The 23,800-nt window shown below is 39.6% G+C and overlaps 1 protein-coding gene across 4 annotated transcripts; it reads right to left on the reverse strand.

The window, feature by feature from the left end:
* Positions 1-95: 95 nt before the first annotated feature.
* On the reverse strand, positions 96-22,903 carry LOC118113734 (nuclear receptor-binding protein). 4 transcript variants are annotated; one of them, XR_004697370.2, is made up of 19 exons: positions 22,740-22,902; positions 21,998-22,419; positions 21,146-21,268; positions 19,857-19,958; positions 19,609-19,698; positions 19,303-19,343; positions 19,066-19,160; positions 18,566-18,649; positions 18,300-18,358; positions 18,114-18,212; positions 17,886-18,018; positions 17,679-17,769; positions 17,388-17,438; positions 16,820-16,955; positions 16,593-16,646; positions 16,155-16,218; positions 13,686-13,741; positions 12,948-13,339; positions 96-2,376 (listed from the first exon to the last, which is right to left on the reverse strand). XR_004697370.2 is itself a non-coding variant. In XM_035163847.2 (18 exons), the coding sequence occupies exons 2-18, from the start codon at positions 22,241-22,243 to the stop codon at positions 2,845-2,847; spliced, it is 1,584 nt and encodes a 527-aa protein (XP_035019738.2). In that variant the 5' UTR covers positions 22,244-22,419; positions 22,740-22,903; the 3' UTR covers positions 2,585-2,844. The 4 variants fall into 4 exon arrangements, 2 of the variants coding, with proteins under 2 accessions (XP_035019738.2, XP_035019610.1); XM_035163847.2 differs by lacking the exons at positions 96-2,376; positions 12,948-13,339; positions 13,686-13,741; ... (7 more) ...; positions 18,300-18,358; positions 18,566-18,649 and adding exons at positions 2,585-2,904; positions 3,222-3,277; positions 5,715-5,778; ... (6 more) ...; positions 7,916-7,974; positions 8,451-8,534 and having other exon boundaries at positions 22,740-22,903; XM_035163719.1 differs by lacking the exon at positions 96-2,376 and having other exon boundaries at positions 10,692-13,339.
* Positions 22,904-23,800: the final 897 nt, after the last annotated feature.

Below are 23,800 nucleotides of genomic sequence, written 5' to 3' on the forward strand. Positions count from 1 at the left end.
AATCACCTGCAGCTCGCTGGACGCTGAGGGGCGCAACAGTTCACACCTACTGTCACAAAACCGTAGAACAGAATCTCAGTAGAATAACACAGTCGAGCACTTTACACATTTATTTGAAAGTGTCACACTTTGCAGGATGCAAGTCTCAGAAAAGACGTACATTTACTCACATCCGTGTCAAATACAAAATATTACAACATCCAAATAAAACCAAAAGCTCAAACCCTGGAGTAACAGGCTTAAGCTGCCCATCCCATACCAACGATAATTTAATTAACAGTTTCAGCAGCACCAATCATTTTGGTGGAAAAGATGGTACAGAGAGAGAAAGAGACGGAGCCAAGACAGTCAGAGTAAAGCTGCTCAGGTCACATTGGTTGGTTTTCACCACTTCTCTACACCAGGAGTGGTGCATTTACATTCTACTGGCTAGTTTTAGGACATATCTTTGGGATTTACAATCTTAGCAGTTCAAACACAGGAGAACAGAGTAAACAATGCATTGAGCATGGACTAGACATATGTGCAGGAAAAAGAAAAAGCAGATTGAAGCACAAAGATACCTGAATACATACAAAAAGAACACTTCAGAAATACATGAGTGGAGGTCATTGGATTAATATTTCAGTGATTTCACTGTATATATATATATCAAAATCCAGCATAAGAGGAAAGCTCTGTTTGAAAGCTCGTACGGAGGTTTTCAGTTAAGCAGGGAGAGGGAGAGGACATTTTAAAATGTCACTAAAGGAAAATATCAGGACAAGAGACATAACTGTATGAAATAATATCTGAACAGTTGCTTTTCTACACATATTCAGAACACTAGATTTTCTTTACATTCTTACTGCCTGTTACAGATGTGGAACTGTGTGAGCATTCAGACACAGTAGTACCAGTAGTGCACAAAGAGTTCTGAGCCAAAATGTCAGAAATAGGCATCAGAAAACTCCTTGATCTAAACAAGGTCTGTATTATGCAAAATGGTGTATTAAAGTTTCAGAGCACTTGTGAAGGATGATGTAAATCCACTATATCCCACTTGTATCTACTGCTCTGTTATGAAACAAGACAAGTTGTGTATGGGCTCAAAAAACAATGTAGTTTCCATGTGATACCACATAAAAAAATGGGAACATGTAAAGAAAAATATGATATACAGTATCTGTAACATGAATAAAACATGACATTATCACAGAGATGTAACAGGAAAGGGCCAGGTTCTCTCTCTACAGCATATGGCAGCCAAGTTCCCTACACACGTCACATGTGAATGAGTTTTAGGCAGAGTAACATGTGTGAACCCAAAAAGCAGCAAACGGTAAAACAGTCAATAAAAGAATAATAAGAGTAAAAACCAATAAAGAAAAGAGAACTTTAAGGCATCTGTGTAGGCCACCCACATTAAGGCAAACAGTGGAGCGCAATAAGAGAAACAAAGACACCAACGGAAATTCAGTAACACTGAGTTCACAGTACCTCACAGTAACCATCTTCCAGAGCGAGCTGGCAAGACGCCTTGCCAGAATGTGGTATGCAGCAATGCACATACATCTTGTTCTGTATCAAAGGCCTTTTAAAAATATTCATCCCAGGTATTTATCTATGAAAAAAATAGCAACGGTTATTTCCAGCTTTGCAATCCAGTTTCTAAACTATTCTATACATTTAATTTGATAGGTGATAGTTTGGTCCAACACGTCACAAAAGCCAAAGAGCTGGGAATGCTATGTTGTACGAGGTAATAAAAAAGAGCCAAGTGAGAGGGGCACGAGAGAATGGATGAACAGAAATGATTGGCTTAATCTGTACATTTTCTTTGGATAGAATGTGTCTCTGTATTTCTAGGGGAGTCAGTTTTGCTGCTGGTCAAAACGTGAGGTCCAACTATTAAAATGTAGTAAACCAGTTGAGTGGTGTGATAGTATGTGGTGTGACTCCAGGGAAGGCCTCAATCAGTTATGATGATGTTTTAGACCAGACAGACCAGACAATACACAATCTATTACAAAATAAACACCTCTCACTAAAATGTAACTGTGTGCTTAATAAACTATTGGATTTCATTGTAAAGCTGGAAGTTATCTAGACAGTTATGTTGTGATCAAGTGTGTTGCAGCCTTATTGAGGTTTACCTTTTAAATAAACTTAACAGCAAAGATCAGAGTTAGCTCATTCAAAAGAATCCAATCTATAGAGGAGTGTTTCAAGGGACCTGGGGGGCCACAGTGAAAAGGGACCTGGGGGCCTTATACTGAATCAAACCGATCCTCACAAAATTGTACAAAATTGTCATAATTGTGGACTAATAAAATCAGCTGTTGTCAAGGGCCGCTCTCAGTTCATGGGCCCCAGGCAATTGCCTGCTTTATAGACCTTGTTTCAACACCCCTGCATCCATTTATATAGAGCAGTGGTTCTCAACTGGTCTGGCTTCGGGACCCACCATCATCCCTTAATGAGAAGCCGCGACCCAAATGGAGGAAAATTTTCAACTTCTCAAATTTATTTAATAAAAAGATGGTGCAGTTTGAACCTGAGATAGTACAGAATATCACAGTATGCCAACACAAAAAAAAAATTCATGATAAACCAAAACGACCAGCAGGTGGCGATGCTAGAGAGGGAAATATTCCCTTTTACACTCAATTAGCTGCATTTTAATTAAAAACCAAAAAGTGCATCTTAAGGACACAAGGTAAAACAACATACATAACAATACAGCGCACAAAAAAAACCCACCAAAAAAACCAATATGGTGACTGAGTTGAATATTCAAAAACAAAGTGTGTAACAGGGTTGAAAGATTGTACTTAGAAGGAAACATGGTTGAGGAAACCCTTGCTAGTGAAGAGCTTGACTGCAACTTTCTTCTAGCAGACAGGCTATTTTGTTTTGGTCCAACTGTGAGAAGGAGAAAGAAAGAGAATCAATATTTCTAACAATTCAGGATGTTAGATAAATAAACAGAACTGCTGGATACTGGAGTTATTATGCTGTGTGTGGGTCTACATGCATATACTCCCACCCACAGATAGATGAAGAGACGACACACATGAGAGTGGGGTTGGGTGTATACTTAATTGAGTGGGCACCAGAGCACTTACTATATGAAACAGTTAATGTGCATAAGGGGAAGGTGTGATGATGGGGTATGAGGACACCTTTTAAAATCACATGGATTTGAAAACACTTTACAGAAATAGCCAGCTACCACCCACCTCACTGATAAAGCACAGCTGCACCAACTCTTCAGCCAGCTCATGACCAGATTCATCTGAAACACACACAAGTGTAGTTAGTCACCAATTCATGGACATGTAACAGACCGACATAACAGTATCTCTGATGGAGTTGTGCAAATACTATAAACACTCACACAAAAATACGAGGTCAGACTGAGGCACATTCAGAAAAATATGCACCAGCTGCTGCTTTTAAATCCAAATCCCACCTTAAACACATTAGCAACCACCAAACATCTGATCCTGCTGTTGCATCATCTGTGAGCCCACTGTGTTGTTTCAGAACATCCTTTTTTAATTCACTTCTGTGGGTATTTAACAGGGATTTTATTAAGTGACATTAATTACAGTTGAAACAACAAAATGGGACTCACCTGACAGGAAAAATAAAAAGCCAACCCTAACCCCAGACAGCATGGTCTCTTTCGGGCACGAGACGTTAATATGTTTTAGTTTTTTAAATATTACTCTTTATTCAAAGCTTAATAACTAAATGGACTGATCCTCCTCTACAACTTGTCCACAACTTTCTGACTGGGCTAACATTTTACCTTTTCAAATTTTCATTCTAGCCTTTAATGTTTGTCCCCAAAATCTGAATTAACTCCCGACTCATTGAACGTTTTTCTACTTTAACAGTTTAAACAAAAAATCTGCATTCCAGGTAGGACAACTTTTCAACAGCTATGCAGGAACAATATATCTTGGGAAAAGCAGATTAAGATTCCAGCAATGTCAGTAATCCATGTTGTAAAGCAGCTGCTCAAGTTTTTGTGATAAAAATATCCCCTCCTCTACTGTGCCGTTTTTGTAATAAATGGATATTATTTAACAAAAGTGTTGTATTATGATTACTTTAGTTGCCGCCCCTATTGGGACTTTCTCTCCTGTGAGCAGAGGACTGGTCAGGGTCGACTGATTTTTAATAACCAAGCTGTCAATTTACAACTGGACCAGGAATGTGGGTGGAACAAGACAAACAAGTGGAGGAGATGGAGCATCCAACAACGTTGACATTAACAAAAGAAAAACACCAGCAGCCCACAGCTGCATGGCTGGAGCTGTGGGAGAGGCTTCCCTGCTGATTCATGTTTTGTGGTTTGATATAAAATCATACAACAAAGAGTTTAGTTTTGAGAATAAAAACAAGTTTCAATCGTGAATTCTCTGAAATAAGTTGTTGGAGAGACAAGCAGAGGCCAAATGGGTGAAATCTAAGTGGCTTGGTTAGCTAGTGACCCAGCACTGACTGACTTTGGACTTTGTCTTGTTGATAAGGAAACCTTTGGAAAGATTATCCCCTGATATCAGCAGGAGCGACTGTTAACAAAGGAACAGGTAGTGTCTGTGAGACTGACTAGGTGCAGTGGTGTACATGGATGTGAATGTACAGTATTTGTGCCAGTGGTATTAGATGGTAGTCTGTGGAGAAATGGAGGAAGAGCAGAAAAGAACAAGTCCATTGAAAGTGTGTTAGTGTGTGTGAGAGAGAGAGAGAGAGATAGGGAGATGAGAAACTGGGAAGAGATGGACAGATCATGACATAGGAGGTGACAGCTGTCAGCCTCAGCCTTTCACAGGCCCAGCATTCCCCACATGCCTGCAAAGTTATACATGCCTACCATACCTGCGTATACATGTGCACATTGGACCATACTGCCAACATTATTCTGACCAGGGAAACAGTTGCGCTGTGTGTTATTTTCTCTTTTGCCTTCCTTGTCATATGTGTCACCAATAAAAATACTGAAATATTGGGATAAAATGCAAAGTTTTACAAAAAAACATTTACAACAGAGTCTAAGGTTTTTACGGTTATTAAGAAACGATTTGAGGATGCAATCCGAATAAACTTTCCAAAATAGCAAGGTTTTTATGACACGCAAGCGACAGTCTCCCTGCTTTAAATAGTCTTGCATGTTACTGTATATTGTGATGCCATGCAGGTTTCAAGCTCTCTCTGGAATCTCACTCTCACTTTCCTGCATGCCTCTGTCGACACACATGGAGAGGAAGTGCACAATAAAACCACCACGTGTGGTCAAATCTGAGAGAAGATTGGACTTGCCTACACAGTAATTCATACAGAAATAATCATATCAAATCTCATAAATTGATGTCATCATCATTAAAACCAAATTGTAAAACTAAACTGTCCAGATGGACAAAATGACTATACTCAATAAAAACATGTTTTCACTTGGATAAAAAACACACGCACAAACGTGCCAAAAACATGTTATTGCCTCACCTGACCGATAAAGCAAGTACTGAATGCTTTTGGGTCTAGGATTTTTTACACAACATGGAGGCGTTTTTATTTCAGACAAAAGTAGAGCCTGACTGATATGGATTTTGTGGGCAGATGCCGATACCAATATGGGGAAGTAAAACATCCCAATACACTAAAAGGTATGTTTAAGCTCATTGAGTATGTGCCAGTGTGTGATTCAGAAGAGTTGTTCTTACTGGGTAACATGTCACAGCTTAGATGTCTGTTCAGTTCATCATCCAGTTTCAGCAGCAATGTTAGCTAAAGGAGGAGAGACAACAACAGAGAAAATGGTTTGAATGCACAGGAAATGACAAATAGCTAGTTTATCACCATGGTTGGTCAAATTCAGAGATGCTTCATGACTTTGATTGAAGGACCAGTGTATAGGATTTAGTGGCATCTAGCTGTGAGGTTGTAGATTGCAACCAACTGAATACCCCTCATTGTTCTCTTTCCTAGTGTGTAGGAGTAGCTACAGTGGCCTACAGGTAACATGACAACAAGAATGTTATTTTATTATAATATTTATTCTACTATAATCATCAATATTATTTTAAGTCAATAGATCCCACCTTATCCTCTAAATCAGTCCTTTTAAAATAAATCATCAACTTGTGAATGTTATGACTCACATGAAACTTTGCACCCTCCTCCACAGGTTCAGCATTACACTGCATCTGAATGACCTGCGGAAAAGTAGGGAAAGTATTGGTCTTGAAGTAAATTCTTCACACAAATATGCAATATATACCTTGATTCAGTGAAAATTGAGAAGCATGAGCCTCAAGATGATCACTTATTAATTGTCACCATTGTGACAGCATCTTCTTTATTCAGCAGTATAATCTGTCATACACACCCGTCGTGTCTCGAGCTCTGCAGGTTCAGGGGTTGGGGATTTGACCAAGGGGACGACGACAGGAGATTGAACCGTCTCCTGTTGAGGCTTCTGAGGACAGGGCAGCCCGAACGCCGTCATTGGATAGATACCATTCCTGACCCAGGGAGAGATGGAAAGACAAAGACAGGGAGATTTGGAGAAAATATGAAGGGGAGAGAAATTGAAAAATATATTAGTTTTATAAAGTTATGGTAAAGAAAAATGAAGGATATAAATGAGAAGATGGAAAGATGAAAGAAGATAAAGACATTTAGAAAATGAATCCATTGCCAATCTAAAACACTAAATCTTCAACTACAATGTTTATCTCTTAAAATTGCATACATCAAGGTATCTAGGACTAATGCAAGACTTTAGCACCGTAGCACGCCCTGAAAGAACATTTCATTGAGAGGTACAGAGATAATCACATAGCCCACTGCTGCCCCCATGTGGCCTGAGAGTATAATATCCTTGGGGCTTTATTAAATTAGATTCACATTTTCACATGATGCACACTGAGCTTGCAACACTGATGTGCTTCTTACCTGACATCCTCCAGGAATTTATCAAGTTCTAAAGCAGGAAACTGTGAAAGCCTATGGGAAAAAATAAAAATCCCACTTGATAATTTTGTTTGAGATAGAACCACAAAATCCAAAGTGTGATATAATTCTTACAAATTCAGTAAATCGTTTAGGAATATATTAGATAATACAACATATATAAGTCTAGAGCAATAAAATGCACAACAATCAACATGGGTAAGATTTTTATATTATTAATTACTGGAAGAATAAACATTGACTACTGTTAAATCATCAGTTTCTGGCCCTTACTTGAGCTGAACACCCTCTTTAATCTCAGCAATGACCAGGTTGGGGTCCAGGTTCTTGGTTATCTCCTCTAGGGCATTTTCAGGTATCGTGTCTAAATATTTAGAAATTATTAAAGAAAAATTGAATAAAATGAGACACACTGGACAAAAACACATTACTCAAACTATGTGTGTGTGTGTGTGTGTGTGTGTGTGTGTGTGTGTGTGTGTGTGTGTGTGTGTGTGTGTGTGTGTGTGTGTGTGTGTGTGTGTGTGAGACTAACGTTGGTGGCTGACAATACAATGTGCAGCCAGCAGTTTTAGCTGAGGTACTTCAAACAGAGCCTGGTTAAACAGCAGCTCTCTGGCTGTAGGTCTTGTAATAGGATCACACTCGAGGCACTTCTGGATTAACTCCTGCAAAAACAAACAAACATAAGAAACCATAAGAAAAACTTGTTTAAATGTTCTTTTAAGATTCTCATGAACACGTACTACTCTCTGTATCTTACCCTCTGCAGTGGGTCCTCCAGTAACTGTATGGCATTGTTTACGGCCTCCTGAGAAACATTATAGGACTCTCCATTCCCCTGGATCTCCAGGAGCGCCATCTGCAACACAGCAAAACACACACATTGACATATTGCTTTGGTGCAGGGCTCAAGCCATTCATTCATGTATCATGGGTCCAATCTCACCTCTAATGCACACATGCCGAATGAGTAAATGTCTACTGCAGTAGTGACATCCTCAACAGCTACAATGAGAGAAAACATAACATGGAAACAATCATTACAGAAATCATTTCAGAAATTTGTCCTTATTCAAGACTTAGAACTAAACCAAACTTTTTTCATTTATTCTTTGAGAAGATCATTTTTTATTTGAGACAATTTGAAGAATTTCCGGAAAAGAATATAATGAATGTCACAAGTTGTATTAAGAAGTTTGACATGAGTTTTTCCAGTAAAAAATCGTAATATTGCTCAAACTATTCATATAACTATTTTTAATGTATGGCACTTTTGTAAAATATTTGAAAAGATACCCTGTCCTCGTTCTATTACATTTTCTTAACATGATATATTTTGTGAGAATCTATATCATTTTAATGGCTGAAAGTACCATATCCTAAAAACCCTAAGTTGAGGGATATTGTCCAATACATCTGTGTCATTCAGTTCACTCTGGAGCTCATAGAACTTAAATATCAGCAACCATAGAAATATCTACCTCCATATTCTGGAGCAAAGAAGTGCATGTTCTTCTGTTCCTCTTGACAAGTCTTCACATGGCTGTTAATAGTGTCCGGAGCAACTGTAGATGAGACAAGGGACAATACAGAGGATGATGTAGAAGCAGGATGGTGAACATTAAGAGAAACGAGTGTGATGCAGCAAGAAGTAATACACAGACCGGGGAAGGAGTAAAAGAAAGAATGTGAGAGGGAGGACCAAGAGTCGTGATAAATAATTCTACGTTTAGGAGCGATAGACTGGAGAATGTGAGATGGGATGGGGTCAAGGGGGCAGGTGGTCGGGCGGGCGGAGGTTACCAAGGTAAGAACTTGATTGGGAGACAGGGGGGTGAAAGAGGAAAGCGAAGGGGATGAAGATGAAGTTGATGGAAATGTAGTTATAGAAGGAGGATTAGAAAATGAGGAGCATATGTCATCTATCTTTTTTGTAAAGTAGTTGACAAAGTGGCTTGGTAGAAGGGAGGAAGGAGGAGGGGGACTGGGGGGGTCAAGGAGGTTGGAAAAGATGGAGAAGAGTTTTTTGGGGTTAGAAAATGAGGATTGAATTGTAGTTTGGTAAAAAAGTGCTTTTGGCTGTGGAAATAGAGGCAGAGAAAGAGGAGAGAAGAGACTGATAAGTGAGCAGGTCGTCCAGGTGTTTAGATTTTCGCCATTTCCTTTCTGATGCTCGCATAGTGGCTCTGTCGGCACGCACCGAGTCAGACAACCACGGAGCTGGGGAGGACTTGCGGGCCTGTCGTGACGTAAGAGGACAGAGAGAGTCAAGAGAGGAGGACAAAGTAGAAAGGAGAATGTCTGTGGCAGAGTTAAGATGCATGAGTGAGAAAAAGTCAGTGGACGGGAGGGCTGATAAAACAGAGGAGGCTAGAGAGGCGGGAGAGAGGGAACGAATGTTGCGACGGACAGGTACAGAGTTAGTTGATGTGGTAGGGTTGTCAGTTTGAGATAGTGGGAGAGAGTAAGAGATAAAGAAGTGGTCAGAGACATGAAGTGGGGTTACAGTGAGTGCAAACTCCTTAAAGTAACTATCTTTAACCATTTCAATCCTACTCTGTAACACCGTTCCTCACCTCCAGCAGTTTGAAGTTCTTCCTCTCCGAGATCATGACTTCATTCCAAACTACCTCCACACCCTCCTCTGTGTCCATAGCCAAGTACGCAGCATCTATCCCGGGTACGTTGCTCTGATTCACCTACGTTTAACGGGAACAGAAAAGTGGCTCATGAGATCATACTTTTAATGCTAGATGATGGGACAGTTTTTAATCACACTGATGTGGGTTGAACTTTGGTTTGGTTTAAATCCCAGTTGGGCCATGGTCCTTTCTGTGTGGGGTTTCTCCTGCGGTTTACTCTGGGTACTCGTGCAGATTGGGGTTGGGTTAATTGGAGACTGTTTGTGAGAGCTTGCTTGTGTGAATGGGACTGACGGTCTGCCTCTGTCTGTTGGCCCCTGAACAGAAGAAGCCTTTTGGATGAGAGCTGAAACCTCTTCAAGAAACACAAGCAGGCCCAGTTGCCTATGTTCACTTGCAAAACTACTGAACATGAGCCCTTGTTGTGCTGCTATTCACTATTTAACTCTTTGTTGTGTTGTATCTATTTGCTGAATGTGTATGTCTCCTGTTCTCTGGCCCTCCTCAAAAAAATAATGAAAATGTCAATGAGACCACACAATTAAGTATAGATCAAATCAAAATGACACCAGTGAATATACATACTCAAGAGTCAAATTGAACTTTGACTGAGACAGAGAGTGTGACGTGTCTCAGGACAACTTCTTGAACATATAATACTCTGTCATTCATTTTCAGCTGATCCTGTGACAGCTCAGCTTCCTGCTCCCCTCTCACCTCCTCTCTGCGTTTCTGCCAGCGGCCACAGGGACTTTCCTCCAAGATGTCTGACTCGTCCTCACTCTCATCCTCATCCTCGGTCGCCGGGGGGGCAGGAGAGTGAGAGTGTATGGCGGCCACGGGCGGAGACACGGATGCTCCACCGGGTACCTGCAGCGTGTTCGTGGACACGTGTCCCTGTGTGACCTGTGCCTGGTGGCTCTCAGCAGCTGGAGCCTCTTTACTCTCCGTCTCCAGCATCATGGCTCAACTAGCGCCTCTCCTTCGGGGCGCAACAGTTCACACCCACTGTGAGCTCATGTGTTTTCACATCACTGTCACAAAACCGTAGAACAGAATCTCAGTAGAATAACACAGTCGAGCACTTTACACATTTATTTGAAAGTGTCACACTTTGCAGGATGCAAGTCTCAGAAAAGACGTACATTTACTCACATCCGTGTCAAATACAAAATATTACAACATCCAAATAAAACCAAAAGCTCAAACCCTGGAGTAACAGGCTTAAGCTGCCCATCCCATACCAACGATAATTTAATTAACAGTTTCAGCAGCACCAATCATTTTGGTGGAAAAGATGGTACATAGAGAGAAAGAGACGGAGCCAAGACAGTCAGAGTAAAGCTGCTCAGGTCACATTGGTTGGTTTTCACCACTTCTCTACACCAGGAGTGGTGCATTTACATTCTACTGGCTAGTTTTAGGACATATCTTTGGGATTTACAATCTTAGCAGTTCAAACACAGGAGAACAGAGTAAACAATGCATTGAGCATGGACTAGACATATGTGCAGGAAAAAGAAAAAGCAGATTGAAGCACAAAGATACCTGAATACATACAAAAAAGAACACTTCAGAAATACATGAGTGGAGGTCATTGGATTAATATTTCAGTGATTTCACTGTATATATATATATATCAAAATCCAGCATAAGAGGAAAGCTCTGTTTGAAAGCTCGTACGGAGGTTTTCAGTTAAGCAGGGAGAGGACATTTTAAAATGTCACTAAAGGAAAATATCAGGACAAGAGACGTAACTGTATGAAATAATATCTGAACAGTTGCTTTTCTACACATATTCAGAACACTAGATTTTCTTTACATTCTTACTGCCTGTTACAGATGTGGAACTGTGTGAGCATTCAGACACAGTAGTACCAGTAGTGCACAAAGAGTTCTGAGCCAAAATGTCAGAAATAGGCATCAGAAAACTCCTTGATCTAAACAAGGTCTGTATTATGCAAAATGGTGTATTAAAGTTTCAGAGCACTTTGTGAAGGATGATGTAAATCCACTATATCCCACTTGTATCTAATGGTCTGTTATGAAACAAGACAAGTTGTGTATGGGCTCAAAAAACAATGTAGTTTCCATGTGATACCACATAAAAAAATGGGAACATGTAAAGAAAAATATGATATACAGTATCTGTAACATGAATAAAACATGACATTATCACAGAGATGTAACAGGAAAGGGCCAGGTTCTCTCTCTACAGCATATGGCAGCCAAGTTCACTACACACGTCACATGTGAATGAGTTTTAGGCAGAGTAACATGTGTGAACCCAAAAAGCAGCAAACGGTAAAACAGTCAATAAAAGAATAATAAGAGTAAAAACCAATAAAGAAAAGAGAACTTTAAGGCATCTGTGTAGGCCACCCACATTAAGGCAAACAGTGGAGCGCAATAAGAGAAACAAAGACACCAACGGAAATTCAGTAACACTGAGTTCACAGTACCTCACAGTAACCATCTTCCAGAGCGAGCTGGCAAGACGCCTTGCCAGAATGTGGTATGCAGCAATGCACATACATTTTGTTCTGTATCAAAGGCCTTTTAAAAATATTCACCCCAGGTATTTATCTATTAAAAAATAGCAATGGTTATTTCCAGCTTTGCAATCCAGTTTCTAAACTATTCTATACATTTAATTTGATAGGTGATAGTTTGGTCCAACACGTCACAAAAGCCAAAGAGCTGGGAATGCTATGTTGTACGAGGTAATAACAAAGAGCCAAGTGAGAATGGATGAACAGAAATGATTGGCTTAATCTGTAAATTTTCTTTGGATAGAATGTGTCTCTGTATTTCTAGGGGAGTCAGTTTTGCTGCTGGTCAAAACGTGAGGTCCAACTATTAAAATGTAGTAAACCAGTTGAGTGGTGTGTTAGTATGTGGTGTGACTCCAGGGAAGGCCTCAATCAGTTATGATGTTTTACACCAGACAGACCAGACAATACAATCTATTACAAAATAAACACCTCTCACTAAAATGCAACTGTGTGCTTAATAAACTATTGGATTTCATTGTAAAGCTGTAATCTAGACAGTTATGTTATGATCAAGTGTGTTGCAGCCTTATTGAGGTTTACCTTTTAAATAAACTTAACAGCAAAGATCAGAGTTAGCTCCTTCAAAAGAATCCAATCTATGGAGGAGTGTTTCAAGGGACCTGGGGGGCCACAGTGAAAAGGGACCTGGGGGCCTTATACTGAATCAAACCGATCCTCACAAAATCGTACAAAATTGTCATAATTGTGGACTAATAAAATCAGCTGTTGTCAAGGGCCGCTCTCAGTTCATGGGCCCCAGGCAATTGCCTGCTTTATAGACCCTGTTTCAACACCCCTGCATCCATTTATATAGAGTATATATACTTACAGAATATGTGAAATCTCTCTCAGTGGCTTTGGAGTAAAACTGGCTTTACAGGAAAGGGTGAAAGGTTAAGTGTGGTTTTAGGAAGCATTAATCCCCTATTCCAAGGAAAAACCCTAGAGTTTTTGGTCACATTGCAAACTCCAGCTCAGTATACAAGACAGCGCAAAAAAAAAAAAACACACCAAAAAAAACAATATGGTGACTGAGTTGAGTATTCAAAAACAAAGTTTGTAACAGGGTTGAAAGATTGTACTTAGAAGTAAACATGGTTGAGGAAACCTTTGCTAGTGAAGAGCTTGACTGCAACTTTCTTCTAGCAGACAGGCTATTTTGTTTTGGTCCAACTGTGAGAAGGAGAAAGAAAGAGAATCAATATTTCTAACAATTCAGGATGTTAGATAAATAAACAGAACTGCTGGATACTGGAGTTATATGCTGACATTACAGTTAAGAGGGTGGAGTCATTATGATGTGGGTCTACATGCATATACTCCCACCCACAGATAGATGAAGAGACGACACACATGAGAGTGGGGTTGGGTGTATACTTAATTGAGTGGGCACCAGAGCACTTACTATATGAAACAGTTAATGTGCATAAGGGGAAGGTGTGATGATGGGGTATGAGGACACCTTTTAAAATCACATGGATTTGAAAACACTTTACAGAAATAGCCAGCTACCACCCACCTCACTGATAAAGCACAGCTGCACCAACTCTTCAGCCAGCTCATGACCAGATTCATCTGAAACACACACAAGTGTAGTTAGTCACCAATTCATGGACATGTAACAGACCGACATAACAGTATCTCTGATGGAGTTGTGCAAATACTATAAACACTCACACAAAAATACGAGGTCAGACTGAGGCACATTCAGAAAAATATGCACCAGCTGCTGCTTTTAAATCCAAATCCCACCTTAAACACATTAGCAACCACCAAACATCTGATCCTGCTGTTGCATCATCTGTGAGCCCACTGTGTTGTTTCAGAACATCCTTTTTTAATTCACTTCTGTGGGTATTTAACAGGGATTTTATTAAGTGACATTAATTACAGTTGAAACAACAAAATGGGACTCACCTGACAGGAAAAATAAAAAGCCAACCCTAACCCCAGACAGCATGGTCTCTTTCGGGCACGAGACGTTAATATGTTTTAGTTTTTTAAATATTACTCTTTATTCAAAGCTTAATAACTAAATGGACTGATCCTCCTCTACAACTTGTCCACAACTTTATGACTGGGCTAACATTTTACCTTTTCAAATTTTCATTTTAGCCTTTAATGTTTGTCCCCAAAATCTGAATTAACTCCCGACTCATTGAATGTTTTTCTACTTTAACAGTTTAAACAAAAAATCTGCATTCCAGGTAGGACAACTTTTCAACAGCTATGCAGGAACAATATATCTTGGGAAAAGCAGATTAAGATTCCAGCAATGTCAGTAATCCATGTTGTAAAGCAGCTGCTCAAATTTTTGTGATAAAAATATCCCCTCCTCTACTGTGCCGTTTTTGTAATAAATGGATATTATTTATTTAACATTTTTAAAAGTGTTGTATTATGATTACTTTAGTTGCCGCCCCTATTGGGACTTTCTCTCCTGTGAGCAGAGGACTGGTCAGGGTCGACTGATTTTTAATAACCAAGCTGTCAATTTACAACTGGACCAGGAATGTGGGTGGAACAAGACAAACAAGTGGAGGAGATGGAGCATCCAACAACGTTGACATTAACACAAGAAAAACACCAGCAGCCCACAGCTGCATGGCTGGAGCTGTGGGAGAGGCTTCCCTGCTGATTCATGTTTTGTGGTTTGATATAAAATCATACAACAAAGAGTTTAGTTTTGAGAATAAAACAAGTTTCAATCGTGAATTCTCTGAAATAAGTTGTTGGAGAGACAAGCAGAGGCCAAATGGGTGAAATCTAAGTGGCTTGGTTAGCTAGTGACCCAGCACTGACTGACTTTGTCTTGTTGATAAGGAAACCTTAAGAGTATCCCCTGATATCAGCAGGATATTAACAAAGGAACAGGTAGTGTCTGTGAGACTGACTAGGTGCAGTGGTGTACATGGATGTGAATGTACAGTATTTGTGCCAGTGGTATTAGATGGTAGTGTGTGGAGAAATGGAGGAAGAGCAGAAAAGAACAAGTCCATTGAAAGTGTGTTAGTGTGTGTGAGAGAGAGAGAGAGATAGGGAGATGAGAAACTGGGAAGAGATGGACAGATCATGACATAGGAGGTGACAGCTGTCAGCTGCAGCCTTTCACAGGCCCAGCATTCCCCACACGCCTGCAAAGTTATACATGCCTACCATACCTGCGTATACATGTGCACATTGGATCATACTGCCAACATTATTCTGACCAGGGCAACAGTTGCGCTGTGTGTTATTTTCTCTTTTGCCTTCCTTGTCATACGTGTCACCAATAAAAATACTGAAATATTGGTGTAAAATGCAAAGTTTTACAAAAAACATTTACAACAGAGTCTAAGGTTTTTACGGTTATTAAGAAACGATTTGAGGATGCAATCCGAATAAACTTTCCAAAATAGCAAGGTTTTTATGACACGCAAGCGACAGTCTCCCTGCTTTAAATAGTCTTGCATGTTACTGTATATTGTGATGCCATGCAGGTTTCAAGCTCTCTCTGGAATCTCACTCTCACTTTCCTGCATGCCTCTGTCGACACACATGGAGAGGAAGTGCACAATAAAACCACCGCGTGTGGTAAAATCTGAGAGAAGATTGGACTTGCTACACAGTAATTCATACAGAAATAATCATATCAAATCTCATAAATTGATGTCATCATCATTAAAACCAAACTGTCCAGATGGACAAAATGACTATACTCAATAAAAACATGTTTTCACTTGGATAAAAAACACACGCACAAACGTGCCAAAAACATGTTATTGCCTCACCTGACCGATAAAGCAAGTACTGAATGCTTTTGGGTCTAGGATTTTTTACACAACATGGAGGCGTTTTTATTTCAGACAAAAGTAGAGCCTGACTGATATGGATTTTGTGGGCAGATGCCGATACCAATAGGGGGAAGTAAAACATCCCAATACACTAAAGGGTATGTTTAAGCTCATTGAGTATGTGCCAGTGTGTGATTCAGAAGAGTTGTTCTTACTGGGTAACATGTCACAGCTTAGATGTCTGTTCAGTTTATCATCCAGTTTCAGCAGCAATGTTAGCTAAAGGAGGAGAGACAACAACAGAGAAAATGGTTTGAATGCACAGGAAATGACAAATAGCTAGTTTATCACCATGGTTGGTCAAATTCAGAGTTGCTTCATGACTTTGATTGAAGGACCAGTGTATAGGATTTAGTGGCATCTAGCTGTGAGGTTGTAGATTGCAACCAACTGAATACCCCTCATTGTTCTCTTTCCTAGTGTGTAGGAGTAGCTACAGTGGCCTACAGGTAACATGACAACAAGAATGTTATTTTATTATAATATTTATTCTACTATAATCATCAATATTATTTTAAGTCAATAGATCCCACCTTATCCTCTAAATCAGTCCTTTTAAAATAAATCATCAACTTGTGAATGTTATGACTCACATGAAACTTTGCACCCTCCTCCACAGGTTCAGCATTACACTGCATCTGAATGACCTGCGGAAAAGTAGGGAAAGTATTGGTCTTGCAGTAAATTCTTCACACAAATATGCAATATATACCTTGATTCAGTGAAAATTGAGAAGCATGAGCCTCAAGATGATCACTTATTAATTGTCACCATTGTGACAGCATCTTCTTTATTCAGCAGTATAATCTGTCATACACACCCGTCGTGTCTCGAGCTCTGCAGGTTCAGGGGTTGGGGATTTGACCAAGGGGACGACGACAGGAGATTGAACCGTCTCCTGTTGAGGCTTCTGAGGACAGGGCAGCCCGAACGCCGTCATTGGATAGATACCATTCCTGACCCAGGGAGAGATGGAAAGACAAAGACAGGGAGATTTGGAGAAAATATGAAGGGAGAGAAATTGAAAAATATATTAGTTTTATAAAGTTATGGTAAAGAAAAATGAAGGATATAAATGAGAAGATGGAAAGATGAAAGAAGATAAAGACATTTAGAAAATGAATCCATTGCCAATCTAAAACACTAAATCTTCAACTACAATGTTTATCTCTTAAAATTGCATACATCAAGGTATCTAGGACTAATGCAAGACTTTAGCACCGTAGCACGCCCTGAAAGAACATTTCATTGAGAGGTACAGAGATAATCACATAGCCCACTGCTGCCCCCATGTGGCCTGAGAGTATAATATCCTTGGGGCTTTATTAAATTAGATTCACATTTTCACATGATGCACACTGAGCTTGCAACACTGATGTGCTTCTTACCTGACATCCTCCAGGAATTTATCAAGTTCTAAAGCAGGAAACTGTGAAAGCCTATGGGAAAAAATAAAAATCCCACTTGATAATTTTGTTTGAGATAGAACCACAAAATCCAAAGTGTGATATAATTCTTACAAATTCAGTAAATCGTTTAGGAATATATTAGATAATACAACATATATAAGTCTAGAGCAATAAAATGCACAACAATCAACATGGGTAAGATTTTTATATTATTAATTACTGGAAGAATAAACATTGACTACTGTTAAATCATCAGTTTCTGGCCCTTACTTGAGCTGAACACCCTCTTTAATCTCAGCAATGACCAGGTTGGGGTCCAGGTTCTTGGTTATCTCCTCTAGGGCATTTTCAGGTATCGTGTCTAAATATTTAGAAATTATTAAAGAAAAATTGAATAAAATGAGACAAAAAACACAAAATGAGACAAAAAACACATTACTCAAACTATATGTGTGTGTGTGTGTGTGTGAGACTAACGTTGGTGGCTGACAATACAATGTGCAGCCAGCAGTTTTAGCTGAGGTACTTCAAACAGAGCCTGGTTAAACAGCAGCTCTCTGGCTGTAGGTCTTGTAATAGGATCACACTCGAGGCACTTCTGGATTAACTCCTGCAAAAACAAACAAACATAAGAAACCATAAGAAAAACTTGTTTAAATGTTCTTTTAAGATTCTCATGAACACGTACTACTCTCTGTATCTTACCCTCTGCAGTGGGTCCTCCAGTAACTGTATGGCATTGTTTACGGCCTCCTGAGAAACATTATAGGACTCTCCATTCCCCTGGATCTCCAGGAGCGCCATCTGCAACACAGCAAAACACACACATTGACATATTGCTTTGGTGCAGGGCTCAAGCCATTCATTCATGTATCATGGGTCCAATCTCACCTCTAATGCACACATGCCGAATGAGTAAATGTCTACTGCAGTAGTGACATCCTCAACAGCTACAATGAGAGAAAAAAATAACATGGAAACAATCATTACAGAAATCATTTCAGAAATTTGTCCTTATTCAAGACTTAGATCTAAACCAAACTTCTTTCATTTTTTATTTGAGACAATTTGAAGAATTTCTGGAAAAGAATATAATGAATGTCACAAGTTGTATTAAGAAGTTTGACTTCAATATCAGCAACCATAGAAATATCTACCTCCATATTCTGGAGCAAAGAAGTGCATGTTCTTCTGTTCCTCTTGACAAGTCTTCACATGGCTGTTAATAGTGTCTGGAGCAACTGTAGATGAGACAAGGGACAATACAGAGGATGATGTAGAAGCAGGATGGTGAACATTAAGAGAAACGAGTGTGATGCAGAAAGAAGTAATACACAGACCGGGGAAGGAGTAAAAGAAAGAATGTGAGAGGGAGGACCAAGAGTCGTGATAAATAATTCTACGTTTATATTCTTTAAAATAAAATGAGGGAGGTTTGGAAGCTGATAGTGAATGCAAGAAAATCTAAATAACTTTGCACAGCACCCATGTTCACACACAATGTGCAGGGTTCATTTGGTACAGTTATGGAAATTTAGCATTAAATTATTTGAAATTTCCAATCTTTGCATCCATAATTTAGTATAATTTGACTCCAACAGCAGCACTGCTGCTCCTCTACCTAATGCAGTGGAAGCAAACCAGTGTAATTCTATACCTGATCCGATCTTGATGAGCCCGTTGTGCTGAATGAAGATGGTGTCGCAGGTCAGGTCGCCATGGATGATTGGTGGATCACATGAGTGGAGATAACTGCTCGATAGGAAAAAAAACATTCACAAATACATACAAATTATGTAAGAGAGGGTCTGGATTATTATCCATGTGTGTGCATTTTCTTGTGAGGGTCCATATTGAACTTTTTGAACATAATGTCTGAAAAAGGAAGGCCAACCTGAGAGCAGACAGGATCTGAGTGCACCATCTCTTCCAAGCCTGTAGGACCATACATCTTATCAGAGCGCTTCCTGGCTGGTTGCCAGTATGGATCAACTTTGTCTTGCATTATATCAAGAGGCCAGTTGGTGCACAGGACCCCAATACATTTGTTTACCAGACTATTAAACTTGCTCCTTGCTCGACAAATCCAATTTTATTCAGTTATAAAGGAAATGTTACTTTCCACAAAAAACGTTTTTTAAAAAGTCACAATTATTAAAGTTTGTTATTTAAAGTGTATTTACACGCAGCCAACTTTTACCTTTTCATTCATACTCTTGTGATTCTTCTTAGTCTTCTTCAGGAACTGCTTCAAGCTTCCGGATGACATATATTCTGTAATGAAAATCACCTGAGGGAGAGAAGACATTAGGCGACACCAGATATTATTCAAAGAATCATAAAACAGAAGAAAATTAGTGTAATTTCATAATGCTTGAAAATGATGATTTCATAAATGCAACTGACAGTTAGAAGATTCATTAACGTTTTAAAAGGTGTGAGACTCACCCTCGCCCGGTTCTCCTTTGTGTCAGCCCAGTACTTGTGAAACTTGACAATATTTGCATGTTCCAAATGGATCAGGTTATCAAATACAGCCTTGACTTTCTCCTAAATACAAGGAAAATGTGTGTAAGTAGAGCACGTCTGAATTAACTATCACAATTCTCTCCAGTACAAAACACATGATTTCAAAACTCTTGCCCACACATTCTTTAACATCTAATTCAATAGATTTTCCAGAAATTTCACTCAAATTCATGGACCCTAAATGGTACAGTTTGAGAAACTGATCAAGGTTGAATACTGTAACAATACTAAGTGTACACTATGAGAACTAACTGTCTTTACAGACAATAAATAAAAAGAGAGTGGCTTGCCAGGTGTTATAGTGATGGCAGACTATATGTTCTCTACCCTCCCTAACACAACACAGATGGTGAAAACACATGCAGATCACTATGTAGTAACTTTTAAGTTTTAAAAAAAATATCAAAAAGAACCTCAGTTTCTCATTTTTGCACAAAATAAATAAAACTTTGAATAACCAGATTTTCTCAAATTCACGAACTTTGATGGATTTCAAGGGACCCTGTCCGGCTATGTCTAGTGATATAATTAAAAGAAACAGTAGAGTACAAGTGATGTCAATATGAGCTTTGGTGAAGATATGGTGATTGTAGCTAAAGTAGGACTTCAGTGATTTTTTTCTCAATGCGAGTGAGAGGAGTGGTGGAATTTTTTTCCTGTGATGTTATTTAATACTTAGACATTTTAAAGATGCTCATTAAATATCAACTACATTACATCACTGGCTGCCTCAATAAAACATGCTGATATAATGGCATTTAAGTGTCACGTGATGCATCTATAAGGGAGTGGAGCACTTAAATTTCACTAGCATAGCTGGACACTGGTTGTTCCACATTGCATTTACACTGAGCCATGTCACTCTCACCCATATATCCATCATTAGATTCTGGGTACTTTTACTACTCTTCATACCCAATCAATCAATCAATCAGTCTTTATATGTATTCAACCTGTGCATGTGAATGTACAACTGAGTCACATAAACATCAATGAAAGTAAGTCAACAATACTTTTTATATTTTTTTACATTTTGAGGTGAAATATTTACAGCTTGGGTGAGCAAACAGAGACAATAGTGTTTTGGTTGCTATCACATTCCATACATAATGACATGAACAAGTCACAACTACGTGACAATGAGTGAAAACTCCTTAAAGTAACTATCTTTAACTGTTTCAATCCTACTCTGTAACACCGTTCCTCACCTCCAGCAGTTTGAAGTTCTTCCTCTCCGAGATCATGACTTCATTCCAAACTACCTCCACACCCTCCTCTGTGTCCATAGCCAAGTACGCAGCATCTATCCCGGGTACGTTGCGCTGATTCACCTACGTTTAACGGGAACAGAAAAGTGGCTCATGAGATCATACTTTTAATGCTAGATGATGGGACATGGGCCAATAAGTAAATAAAGTCTTCAAATACAATTTTCTCCACAGATGGTTCCTGTCATTTCAGGGAGTTTTTAAATCACACTGATGTGGGTTGAACTTTGGTTTGGTTTAAATCCCAGTTGGGCCATGGTCCTTTCTGTGTGGGGTTTCTCCTGCGGTTTACTCTGGGTACTCGTGCAGATTGGGGTTGGGTTAATTGGAGACTGTTTGTGAGAGCTTGCTTGTGTGAATGGGACTGACGGTCTGCCTCTGTCTGTTGGCCCCTGAACAGAAGAAGCCTTTTGGATGAGAGCTGAAACCTCTTCAAGAAACACAAGCAGGCCCAGTTGCCTATGTTCACTTGCAAAACTACTGAACATGAGCCCTTGTTGTGCTGCTATTCACTATTTAACTCTTTGTTGTGTTGTATCTATTTGCTGAATGTGTATGTCTCCTGTTCTCTGGCCCTCTTCAAAGAAATAATGAAAATGTCAATGAGACCACACAATTAAATATAGGTCAAATCAAAATGACACCAGTGAATATACATACTCAAGAGTCAAATTGAACTTTGACTGATACAGAGAGTGTGACGTGTCTCAGGACAACTTCTTGAACATATAATACTCTGTCCTTCATTTTCAGCTGATCCTGTGACAGCTCAGCTTCCTGCTCCCCTCTCACCTCCTCTCTGCGTTTCTGCCAGCGGCCACAGGGACTTTCCTCCAAGATGTCTGACTCGTCCTCACTCTCATCCTCATCCTCGGTCGCCGGGGGGGCAGGAGAGTGAGAGTGTATGGCGGCCACGGGCGGAGACACGGATGCTCCACCGGGTACCTGCAGCGTGTTCGTGGACACGTGTCCCTGTGTGACCTGTGCCTGGTGGCTCTCAGCAGCTGGAGCCTCTTTACTCTCCGTCTCCAGCATCATGGCTCAACTAGCGCCTCTCCTTCGCGGTGCTCCTGTTCCTGAGCGGCAACAAGTGACGGGAAGCCTCTGTCTCGCTGTTTCCCCTCCTCGTAGTTAAAGTTAGTCCAGCGTCCATCAACGAGGAAGAGGACTGTAAGCACATACGAGGGCAAAGAGGGTTGAAGGACTGCTGCAACCTGTGGAAATAACGTCACAACAATCACTGTCAAACATGTCCTGCTTTCCCCACCCAGTTTAGTGAACCCCTGGGGGGACGAGCTAAAGTCAAGAGCCTCGTTTGTAGCGTTGTTACAGTCACATGACAACAGAACTACACTCGGTCCAACTCAAGTTGCTAATGTAGCTAGCAAGGCTGCTGCTAATGTTCAACGTTAGCTTCGAGAAGTTCAGCCTCCCACTCCTTGGCTAACTTTCCCTCGGCTAACATGCTAATGGGGGGGGGTAAATAAATAAACAGCCCACTCAAAGTTGAGTCGCAGTCGGTGAAAAATCTCACCGAGGCACTGAAGACGAGCACCGGACCCACAGCTCCGTGTTACATGCTGACACCGAGAGAGAAACCGGACGATTTGAGTGTAAAAGTGCTGCTTCGTCATAAAATGTGTTGACGGTCTTCAGCTCCCTTGCTGCTGGCAGACGTGGGAGGGGCGGGGCAGCACTAAGGGGAGCGCTCGTTTGCGCGGACAAAACCCAGCGGAGAGGAGTTAGTGCTACAACAGGAATTAGACATTAAAATGAAAATACAGGAGATGCTCATTCTCTTTAACTAATGTTCAAACTGTGAGTTGTACGTTTGTTTCAGCTGTTTCAACGATGCCGTGTTATTAAAATAGTGTTAATAGCTGTTACAATTGTGTGCTCTATTTATTTATTTCACTTCATTCACTAACAAATTGTACACAGTACACCAGCTTCAATCAAGTACACAACACAATACAAGAGAGCCGATAACAACAAACCAAAACCTGAATGTAAAAAATATACATATAAAATTATAGATGCAAAAAATAAATACAATGATGAATTTAAAAAACAAATAGATTTATATAACAAAAATAAATGCAAACTAATTGTACACATTACGTCAATACGTATAAACCAGTACACAACACAATACAAGAGAGCTGATGAAAAGAACAAAATTAATGTAAAACAATAAGCATAAATATTCTATTATTTTCTTTTGGTTTGTAGAGTTAAATTCAATCAAAAGGTTTATGAAGAAATAATTGATCATTTTGTTGCTTTTTATTTTTAAGTTTCATCAGCATGGCCACGAAACGAACAAGAGTTATCAATTTCATATATTATAGAATCCACTTATAAGAGATTGATTGTTTTTTCTTTTATTTCCCTTCTTTATTTCAAACTGTGCAAGCGGTGACATAGATAACAATGGAATCACGTGCATAAAGGAGAAGACAATACAAAGGAACGAATCTAACGTAAAATACAAATGCAGAAAATGAATAAAATAAAAAAGAAACGTCCGAGAGTACAGTGTTTTTAAGTGATATATTATCTCTCCCCTTCATGCACAGTTTATTACATTGTCAA

The sequence above is a fragment of the Hippoglossus stenolepis genome, chromosome 1, assembly GCF_022539355.2.
Source record: "Hippoglossus stenolepis isolate QCI-W04-F060 chromosome 1, HSTE1.2, whole genome shotgun sequence".
NCBI classification, from domain to species: domain Eukaryota; kingdom Metazoa; phylum Chordata; class Actinopteri; order Pleuronectiformes; family Pleuronectidae; genus Hippoglossus; species Hippoglossus stenolepis.

Bases quoted from the DNA above. Each gene is read 5' to 3' on its own strand.
- LOC118113734 (XM_035163847.2), bottom strand. From the start codon at position 22,243: ATGATGCTGGAGACGGAGAGTAAAGAGGCTCCAGCTGCTGAGAGCCAC. The intron at 7,829-7,915 runs GTGAGATTGGAC...GCTGTGTTGCAG, and splicing joins TCGGCATGTGTGCATTAGAG to ATGGCGCTCCTGGAGATCCA. The intron at 5,779-6,152 runs GTGAGTCATAAC...CTCCTCCTTTAG, and splicing joins AGGAGGGTGCAAAGTTTCAT to CTAACATTGCTGCTGAAACT.